Source organism: Carassius auratus, unplaced genomic scaffold (genome assembly GCF_003368295.1).
Source record: "Carassius auratus strain Wakin unplaced genomic scaffold, ASM336829v1 scaf_tig00215170, whole genome shotgun sequence".
NCBI lineage: Eukaryota > Metazoa > Chordata > Actinopteri > Cypriniformes > Cyprinidae > Carassius > Carassius auratus.
In genome coordinates this window covers 34,058-45,276 of record NW_020527962.1, presented here as the reverse complement: position 1 = coordinate 45,276, position 11,219 = coordinate 34,058, and the positions used below count along the sequence as shown (strand labels likewise).

The following is an 11,219-nucleotide window of genomic DNA, read 5'->3' as shown; positions in this document are numbered from 1 at the left end:
ATGGCATTGGAAAGCTTTCTGTGATAAAAAAAAAAGGCAGCTTCTGGAAACTCTCATACTTTACCTGATTGAGGAAAGCAAATATATTGCTCTTTGAAGCTGGCATTAAATAAATGTTTACCTTATCCGTTTTCTACAGTAAAATGCTTGTTATTGTCATCATTTTGTCCTCTCAAACCCATCCAATAAGCAGCCGATGAATGAAACAAAGTGCAGACACACATTTTGTCTTTTCTGACAATCTGTCAAAATGTATGTAGTGTTAGCCATTGCTCAGATGTATGTCTTAAGATATACTTTAAAGTCACGAAATCAAAGGGGTTTTTTTTTCTTCTGAATTTCATTGGTAGATATGGTCTTTGTAATACTTATTTAAAACAATATTTTGCTTATCATTGAAACAATGTGAGGATAAACAAGTAGCTGTTATATGAGTGAAACTTTGTTTTATTGACTTTATTTATCTTTCTTTTCACCATCCATCAAATTGTGAATTATTCAGTCAAGTCCTGCTGTTTTTTCCACATCAGGTATCAGAATTTTTATTTTTTTTTAACACATTTATTAATATTCATGTTTCTTTGGTGGTAATTCTGCTGGGATTGAATGGATTTCACACATCTGAAAAGTGACACTAATTGGTTAAGACTAATTTAAAAGGTGGCTCAGAAGTTCATTCTGAGAAAAGCTAACATTATTATTGTTTATTCTTATTATTTTTTGTAGATTACAGGAATTATATTTTGTAACTACCATTCAAAAGTTTGGGGTCAGCATGTTTTTTTTTTTTTTTTTTTTTGTAAAGCAAGGATGCATTTTATTTTCTTAAGAATCCTAAAAAAAAAAAAAAAAAAAAAAAAATTATTTCAACATTGATAATAAGAAATGTTTTTGACCAAAACAGCATAAAATGCCTTAAACCTATGCACTTGTTTTATTTTTATTTTATTTTTTTATTTGCAACACAAATTATATCACTTTGATAATTTTTTTTACAAAAATCTTATTTTGCTGAATAATTTTGGCATTATTCTTTGGTAATTGATCAAACCCTTAATTGATCAAAGAACCCTTACATGTCTTCTAAGTAGAAAGTAATTGCTGAATTTGTAAAGTTTGTTAGATGTTAAACAATGATCTAGGATCACCAAGTAAACTAGTTCCAACTGATGCGTAATTCTCTCCAGGAATCAGGAGCTGCAGGGACTGCATCAAGGCCAGGCTGCCTCCTCCTGTTGCCACACATGACCCTTGCACAATCTCCCTGGGGCTCTGACCATCAAGGCATGTCTGTCCCTTTCCCTCACTCTCAATCTCACTGTCTCACTGTTGCTGCAGGGAAGCTTGACACGCAAAGCCATTTGTCCAAATATACATGTGCTCAAACCGGGTGGGTACCCGTTTTCACACCTGGAGGTCTCAGGGGTACCTTGTCTGGTTTATGTCATGTGAGCACTGTGAGCACTAGGACCACATGACCTACCGATCACAGAGGGAGATGGGATGAGCTACTGACTCTACTGTGGGGCTCAGCTCTTTTCGTTCCTTACAAACACAGATGTGTAAGAATATGGACCTTAAACATGATAACGTGAGAATTTCTGTTATTATCGCAGATGCCTGATGTTATGCACTGTAATGACAAATCATTTCCCACCAAATTTAGTTACTCAGTTTGAGTCAAATTATGATTCCCATTACAGTAGCTGTTCACCCATGACAAGGTTAAATATAGTGTCTTAAATGACTCCCTAACAAGTGTCATTTGCACAGATGCTGTATATGATAATTCTGTTTCAATCATGTGGCGGCTTCTCCTCGTGTTCTCTATTTAGCTAGAGATGACGAGGTTTCATTTTGAAATGCCATGGCAATTAGAGCTGAGCTAATGAATTGTGTGGTCCCCTGTGCCCAGTTGTGATTTGACATATTTTCTCCGGTGCACTGACCGTGAGTTGCTGCACTATAGACCACACTGTAGCATTCTAGCATGACAGGCTTGTGACACACACATTTTTTTTTATAGTATACAGTGTTTGGACACTTGAGTCACATTAATGATGAATGCATATAATCACAATAGAAACAATACATAAAATGGCATCTGCAAATGAATGATGCTCGACTTTTCCTATTCATTTTTGCATTTAATTTCACTCATCTGAATGTGATTTTTAGTATGTATTATTATTTTACATTTTGTATATATGTGAAACTTCATCAGACTGAAATCTTTTGTTTGAAAAGTGAATTTGTACATATTAATGTTTTTAAAGGAAGAACCACTTGTTTTGTTATTTGTTATGTCATGCAAATACTATGGTGTTAATATGATCCCTTAAGTAGTCATTCTAATTAGCTGATTGGTGCTCAAGAAACATTTATTTTATTATTTATGCAATGTTGAAACAGTTGTGCCGCTTTAGTATTTTTGTGGAAACCACGATATAAAAATAAATGCAGGATCTCTTAACAGAAAAGGTCAGAAGAACTGTGTTTATCTAAAATATATTTTTGTAACATATAATAACTATTGATCAATTTAATGCATTTTTGCTCAATAACAGTATTTTGTCAAAAAAAAAAAAAATAACATTATTGTTTAGTTAGACAAAAGAATCTGACAAGAGGGAAAGACAAATTCTGTAAAAATGCAAGCGTTTGCCATGTGAACAAACATTATAGAGTTCTTTATCGTCCTTTTCTAGCTCACATTCTCACCATAACTTCAATAAAATGTTGTCATATGGATATAATATATGGTGACATTACATGTTGAAATATAGCATGATTAATTTTAGAGATGCAAGTGAAAGTGTGATTATTTATTTACATTTACACTCTTGGCAGATGCCATATTTCCAAAGCCATTTGCATCTAAGTGCTTACATTTTTGTATATTTCTGACAATCAGGGAGCTAAGGACACGAGCCAAGCATTAAAATAATCCTGCGCTTATTAACAACAAAGTACCAGTATAATTGCAAAACATTGCAGCAAGAGTGATAAATACAAACTGCATAATTAAGATGAGTCAAATATTGAAGTTGGACAACAAAGTCCCATTAAGAATGGTCACAGCAGGCTATAGGTTTGATAATGGCTTGTGGACAGTAAAGATTCAGAGTGTTGGCCTGCTTTATAAGATGGAAATAGTGTTTTGAATTTATTCTTGCAGCTGTGGGAACCCAGTGCAGCGAGCTGAGCAGAGGTTTAATGTGTAAGCATCTGAATTTTTTTTTTTGACATTTCACAAGTTCACACACATAATAAATAGAGTGAAGGTTATGCATATTTGGCATGCTGTCCGAAGGGAGGACTCCGAGCTCAGAATTTGGCCCGAACCCAGAGTAAGTCTGCTGTGTATATATTCTCTATATAATGCTTATCTTGTTAATTGATTGATGACTGAATGTGCTCCTTTCATGTTAATTAGGTTAATTATCTAAATGTGCTTCTCCCGAACTTTGTTAATAAAACATAATATAACGAAAGGGGTCAAGAATGTTCTCAAATGGAATGTCTGACAAAGAGCTACAGATGTTGTACCTGATGTGACTTCAAGCTATTTTATGAATAAGTATATTATAGGCCCATTTTATGATACTTTCATGGTGCTTTTTTTAATTTTGTAGCTAGTTCTCATTTACTTTTATTTTATGCACTTGCAACTATAGGGTACATATGTATCTGCACTTCTGGTTAAAAGCTAGCAGTATTTTCAGTATTTATATTGCATAATGATTAAGTTTAATTCAATCTAAAGGCAAAAAAGTTAAATGTCCAAGGGTCATTTAGTATTCCACCATTCCTATGCTGCATTTAGTTTAGTTCTTTTTTTTTTTTTTTTTTTTTTTGTGGAGGAGCTGTTTGGACAGAGAGAACAGGGACAGAAAACATCAGATAATTTTATGGGGTGGAAGCACTAAGAATGTGGGTGGGTCCTCACCCAGAACAATTTTAATGGAGCATGTTGGCGTTATAACAACATTGTGTAACTGTAATTCATTGCTGCAACTGAGTACATGATGCTTTTAGATGCAACAGATGGACAAATGATGCACATTCACTTAAATACCAGCTTGTTTAGTAACAGTATGTGAGCACACAGCCGGACCTACCTGAGCAACAGATATGCTAAGATACAGTGAGTGAATCTGCAGCAGGTATGACTAGTGCAAAAAAACCAAAAAACATTATTAGAGAAGTCACTGAGTTTTCGCGACAAGAGGGATACAGCTTATGACACTTCTCGTTCATTCCTTCAGTGTGGTGTCTGTATATGGCGATTGAATGTGTCGCTCAACTCTGACTGAAATGCAGTGACATCAAGGCTGTAATGTGATTTGTTATCAAGGTTATACAAGTTACCATTACACTTTTTCCAATAGTAAGTAAAACAGACCCTCTAAACTCTTATAAGACATTCTGTCTATGCCTATAGTAAAACCTTCATTCAGGTGGCATTTCATTTGGGTTGGAGCTAAACTTTGCAGGACACCGGCACTCCAGGACTGAAGTGCTGCACATTTTTATTTATATTTTTGTAAATACATTTCTACTTTATTTAGCAAAGGTCATATTCTGAATATGGAGTCACTAACCCTATGATACTGTTACAGCTCCATGAATGGCCGTTTGCTTTGTATGAGATGTGTTACTTCATTTGTTCACAGTGGAGCTGTTTAACTCAGTTGTGTAAATATTCACATGGCAGTGCATATTTGGATGGCTGAACAAGCGCTAATGTGTCATCCTGTGCTTTATAGTGACTGGGGGTATTTTAACTCATCTGTCTATGGAGCATCCAGAGGCCAATGGCCCAGTTTCTGCTTGACAACTCACTGTATAAGAATCTCTTCCAGGGTCTGTCACAATGGGTTGCTGTCTCACTAGAAGCTCATGCACAAAACCTGAGAAATTATGGTGTGTTGCTGAGCAACTACGGGCTGTCATTATTGTCACAGTTGAAGTGTCTACAGAACGTTGCCATATTTGATAGAAATGCAGAATTTATTCTGTGTGAAACATTATTGTGGCTGCAGGTTAACCTGGAATAGTCACTGAAACTGCATCTGTGCATTCATGTTTGCCTACAAAAAAAAAAAAAAAAAGTCAATGCCTTTAACCCAGGGATGTCCGAACTCAGTCCTGGAGGGCCCGTGTCCTGCAGAGTTTAGCTCCAACCCTAATTAGACACACCTGAACCAGCTAATCAAGGTGTTACTAGGCACACTAGAAACTTCCAGTCAGGTGTGTTGAGGCAAGTTGGAGCTAAACTCTGCAGGACATCGGCCCTCCAGGACCGAGTTTGGACACTTTCCGTTTTGCTGAATGGTGAATAACTATAAGATCCAAGTAATGTGGTTTTCAGCAGAGCATCACATGCCACAGAGGACCACATGCAACAGCCTTTTATGTTTCCACATGGCTTGTTGCATTGATCTCTCTTGTTTTTGTTGTACATGTCATGACCGAAAAGATCAAGTACTAGAGGTTTATACATGCCATAATGGTTTTGTGTGTCTGTCAAAGCTCTGAAGGGGAGAGCGAGTGTGGCTGGATGAAGTCTGTCTGATAATGCTGATGTATGGAAGCAGGAGTGCCACAATAAATTCACGTAGCTGAGCATCTCTGGCATGATTTTCTAGTGCTGCGTAATGACAGCATATGATGCTGGATAACATTTGCTCTGAATGTCACACAGCTGACATTCAAAGAGGAATAAAGGCTAAATGCACACCTTCTTAATGAAATAATCCTGGACTGTGACCTCCGTTTTCATGGAGGATGCTCACTAGAATCTAAATGCACACATATTTTAATTTATAGGCCGAAACAATAGTTTGGGATTGTGTGAATGGCTGTCTAACTGTCTGATTGCAGATGACATTAAAATTGAATCTTTAAATGGCTGGTGTGAGCACATGAAGGGCTGGTGAGCTGGGTACAGCCTTTTCACAAAGAGCCTGTTCAGATCAATAAGAGAAGATGGCTGTAATTATCTTGAGGTAGCACAGGGAGGCCACAAACGCTTCTTAATAGCTAACACAGACAGCCTCTGATATTCCTTCATTCAGAAAGAAGGACCAGTCTAAGCTTGAACCAGCAGCTCAGACCCACACCTGAGGTTTAGGTGATAGCTGTCTGGGTGTCAGTGGGGCCTGAAATGCACCTGCTAAAACATTGCCCACAACTCACGACAGGCTGCTTACCCCTGCCATGTCTGATGATGACAGATGGCTTCATTTCTGAAGCTTGTCCAGGTGCCATACAGGCAGAACTTGAAGAGCCTGGCTGTATTTATGCTGAGAGAGCTAGTGATAATTTTATTCATATTCATAGCTTTCTTTCCCTCTTACTCTCTCTAGCCTCCTAATTAATGTTTGACTCAGACTCACCCACCTGTATTGTGTCTGTATTTTAAAGTATGTACTATTTTTAGAGAAGTGTGTGTGTGTGTATATATACAGAGCATAGCATAGCATAAATGAGTACAGCCCCTCTTAAACTTTACAAATTCAGCAATTACTCTCTACTTAGAAGACATGTAAGGGTTCTTTGAAGGTATAATGTTCCTACAAGTCTTGCTGATCAATTACCAAAGAAGAATGCCAAAATGAATGAGCAAAATAAGAGTGTATAGGTTTAAAGCTATTTTTGATCAACAGGTAAGTATCTTTATCTGGGACTTTTAAAGACAAGTAATTTCATGGCAATTAAAAGTGTTATCTAGCCCACTGAATCATACTTGACTTAATGCTGGCAGCAGTGGAACCACTTGGGAGAGAACTGCCCGGTGATTTATTTCTTAGCATAAAAGAGTGTCCTCTTACAAGAGGAATACCTAATTATTGTTTAAAGTGTTAAATTATATCAGAAGTAGCACTGACAATCAAAAACAACAGACGATGTTGAGTGATGTTTAGTGATGAGTGTATTTTTGCTAGAAAAGGAGCAGGAGAAACACTGTGAAGGTGTCAGAGTCATAGCAAAACCTATGAAAAAAGTGACACTATATCTCACAGAGTATGACGCAGCCTGCAGAAGTGACATGCATGGTTGTTTATCCAAACCAGAACTAACGAAAGTAGCCAAAGCGTAATAAACTCATTTAACCTCTTCCAAGGCCCATATTTACAAAATAGAGACTTCTGAAAATCAATACTCTGGTCTCAAGAGACCAAGTCAATCATTTCAGATCCAAAAGCATCCAAAATGTTCTGGTGTTGCTAGAGGAGGTGTACAGTGAGAAGTGCTTGGTACCCACACTTATGTTCAGTGGTATTAAAGTCATTATCTGATTGGTTGAACTCTACAGGAATGGCTTGCCTGGAAACAAAGCTGTTGTGATGCCAAACCCTGTCATGAAAGAAGAAAGCCACCCTGTTTACAACTATGACAATGATCAGAATCAAATTAACCCTGGGTTTTCAAAAGAATATTAAGTTCAAAGACTCTTGGCGACTGAAGTCGACATTCTGGAATGATTTATTGGTAGCATGCCGGTCTGTTATAGGGACAATGACTTTACATTTTTAAGCTCCTAAACATGACTCTGAACAAAACAAACTGCTTTTCATTTTTACATCACAAACTGCAAGGCTGCTTTACATGTCAGTCAGATGTCCTCCAGGGAGGTCCTAGGCCAAGAAAAATTATATATGGTGTCCAGACCTTCCGCTGTCAGACTATCTTGAAATTAATGGAATACACTACATGATTTTAAAAATCTGAACAGATTTTAAAACACTAGACTTCATACTTGCTGAATTAATAAATGGTTACAGAAAAAAATGGGCATCATACACTTAAAAACTAAAAATCACCCCCTACCAGGTGTTTTTGTGACATATCAACACATCTCTGTATAATGTCATGGGTATGGCACAGGTATTACAAGGAGAGGGTGACTTATGAGGACATAACCCATGTCCCCATTTTTTAAAACGCTTATAAATCATACAGAAATAGTTTTTTTTTTTTTTTTTTTTTTTTTTTTTTTGAGAAAGTAAAAATGCACAAAGTTTTCTGTGAGTGTTAGGGTTAGGGGTAGGGTTGGTGTAGGGCCATATAATATACAGGTTGTACAGTATAAAAAACCATTACGCCTATGGGATGTCCCCACTTTTCACAAAAACAAACGTGTGTTTGTGTGTGTGTGTGTGTGTGTGTGTGTGTGTGTGTGTGTGTGTGTGTGTGTGTGTGTGTGTGTGTGTGTGTGTGTGTGTGGATCGTGGTAACACCGTCCATCCTTTAATTATAGATAATTAACTTTTGCATCTCTCAAGCAAGTCTATTATTGAAGTCATTTCACGACAGCCCACTTGTTGACGGTTTGACGCCATCTGTTTCAATGCCCAATCCCAAACAGCAAGGGTAGTTTAAAACCTAAGGCGTAATGAGCTCATGGCTATCAAAGTGTTATAGCTGCGAACGTCAGAGCCTTGCTGATTTATCTTTTATAACGTATTTTTGTGGGCAATGTGCCTCATCAATGCATATGATACTTACCTGGCAGCAGCTGCTGGTGTAAAATGCTTATTTTCTCCCCGTTAGACTTGAATCAATACAATATCTTAACACCATTCAGTGTGCTTGCGTGGTGTGTCTCATAGTGGCTGTTTTTCAAGGCGAGTGACTCGCTTTATGTGTAAGCGGCGAGCAGAGGGCGTGTCAACAATACAGCGCCGTACTCAAGGGTGCCAATAAATTCACTAACGACGCCAGTTAGCCCCCTCAGCACAATAAGTCCGATGGCACTGGAGCGTCCTTGATATATGGAGCGCCGACGCGACTTGTTTATGGCAGATCTTCTGCATAGTGCACAATGAGCCACAGTAATGAACTGAGAGTAGGAGCTTTCCGTGGTGCTGAACCATTAGCGTTTGGAAGATAACGGTTTTTATTAAAGCTTAATTTAGTTTATATTCGGGTAGTTGAATCCTGTTCAAAATATAAAACATGGGAGTGTTTTATTCTCTCCAGTTAATGCAAAATTGATCATTGTTATTGTCTAGATTTAAATGCGTCAATACAGCCTATAGGCTATTCATGTGTTTTTGCAAGGGTTGCTACGTTACAAACGCAGGATACACATCGGACGCGATCGATCACGCGCCTCGCCGCAACGGCTTCAGTCTGTATTCGGTAGAACGTTCACTAACACGGACCAATCAGCTGTTAGCTCGATGACATCAATAACTCTAAAATGGATGGATAACTATACGTATTAACTGTAACGGAAAACAATTGGTAGGCATAATACAAAATGTACTTATAATTAATCATTAATATTGTTAGCATGAACTGCATGTTTATATATATATATATATATATATATATATATATATATATATATATATATATATATATATATATATATATATATATATATATATATATATATATATATATATATATAGCCTATATATATATATATATATATATATATATATATATATATATATATATATATATATACATACATATATATATATATATATATATATATATATATATATATATATATATATATATATATAAGTTATTTAAATTAGAAGACCAGAAACTACTTATATTAAAATGTAACAAATAAAACTGACATCGATATGATATTTGCAAATAAAATAATTGTATTTCAGACTAAAAAAGAGGCTGCAGAGGCAGAATAAAGAGGCTGCAGTAGCTGTGCATCACCACAACAGACGCAAATGGTTTACTTTTGACGAGCCGCTCGCGTCCAGTGGACAGTGTTCAGTTCAGGGTGGAATTCAAAACAGCACGTTTATAAATGCCATAACCGAGCGGTCACCTATTTAATATACCGCTGCAGTAGACAGTTTTTTTCTTTCTTTCTTTTTTTCTTTTTCTTTTTATATTTTTTTTAATAATTTTTGCCCGAATGTGGAGTTAGCAGAAGGCTGTGCTACAATAGCTTGATATAGAACAGCATGATGTGCGTCTTAAGAAGAGTTGCAAAGCAATGATGTCATAGTTTTAAGTAGGAGCCATGGGAGAGCATATGGTTCGTACCCGCCACCGAAAGGAAGTGTTGCTTTGTTATGAGCAGGCGGCGCTGTAGCTGGCGGAAGAGGAGGTCGCCCAGCCCAGTGTCTCTTCGACTGGAATAGAGAACCCGAGGAGAAGACGCGAAAACGGTGAGAAGACAAAGCTGCTACAATGGCCGCGAAATCCGACGGGGTGCTAAAGATGAAGAAGAGCGATGTAGCATTTACGCCTTTGCAGAATTCGGATCACTCGGGATCGGTTCAAGGGCTAGCTCCGGGATCGCAGCCGGATTCTGGAACCGGAGAGGCGGACTTCGTCAACGGGGAGTCGCGGTGCTGTGGCTCAAATTCGACCTGTCTCCGCCTCGACAGGGAGCAGCAGAAATACATGGTCTGGGACTGTCTGTGGATCCTCGCCGCAGTGACGGTGTATTTCGCGGATGTGGGCACTGATATTTGGCTCTCGGTCGACTATTACCTCCGCCGCGACTACTGGTGGTTCGGGCTTACGCTGTTTTTTGTGGTGCTCGGCTCGTTCTCCGTGCAGGTCTTCAGTTTCCGTTGGTTCGTCCATGATTTCAGCACCGAGGAGAGCTCCGGCGGCGGTGGCGACGGCAGCGCGGCGAACTGCTCCCACATGGACGGGAAGCTGCTCAGCTGCTCCGCTTCGCACGGAGACGTTGGAGCCAACCCGACTACGCCTCAAAGACAGGCGTCCACAGCGAGCAAGAGCAACACCACAAGTAACAGCAGCAACAGCGCTACCGCAGCCCGGACTAGTAAGACACGCTCAGCGTCCTGTTCCCTCTGTATCTGGATATTGCAGTCCGTCATTCACATCTTACAGCTCGGACAAATCTGGAGGTGAGCTTGAGAAGGGCTTTATTTTCAATGGCACTTGTGATTTGAAGAGTCGAGGTCGGGTATTTATTGCTTGTCCTCTTTAAAATGTAGCACCTATTTTGTTTAGAGCCGCGCGCTTGAATGACATTCTAAGCGTGTTCTTGAGTTTGGAATGGTTGACACGTTAAGGCCTACACGCACATTGTGTGGGCTGGAGAGCTAATTTATCATCCTATTTTTACTGTAAAGCTCATAATCATGGAGTATCTGGTATAAAATTGCTTCTTATCTGTCTTGCAGTGAGAGAAGGGTATTAGGCACTTGTGGTGTTGTATTTGTAGATGACCTGTTACAAAATTAAAAAGA

At 38.3% G+C, this 11,219-nt stretch overlaps 1 protein-coding gene across 1 annotated transcript; it reads left to right on the top strand.

Annotated features, from left to right (window-relative positions):
• The first annotated feature begins 9,967 nt into the window (after positions 1 to 9,967).
• LOC113093841 (XK-related protein 4-like) lies at positions 9,968 to 10,878 on the top strand. The gene has a single exon (XM_026259417.1). The coding sequence runs from the start codon at positions 10,183 to 10,185 to the stop codon at positions 10,876 to 10,878; it is 696 nt and encodes a 231-aa protein (XP_026115202.1). The 5' UTR covers positions 9,968 to 10,182.
• Positions 10,879 to 11,219: the final 341 nt, after the last annotated feature.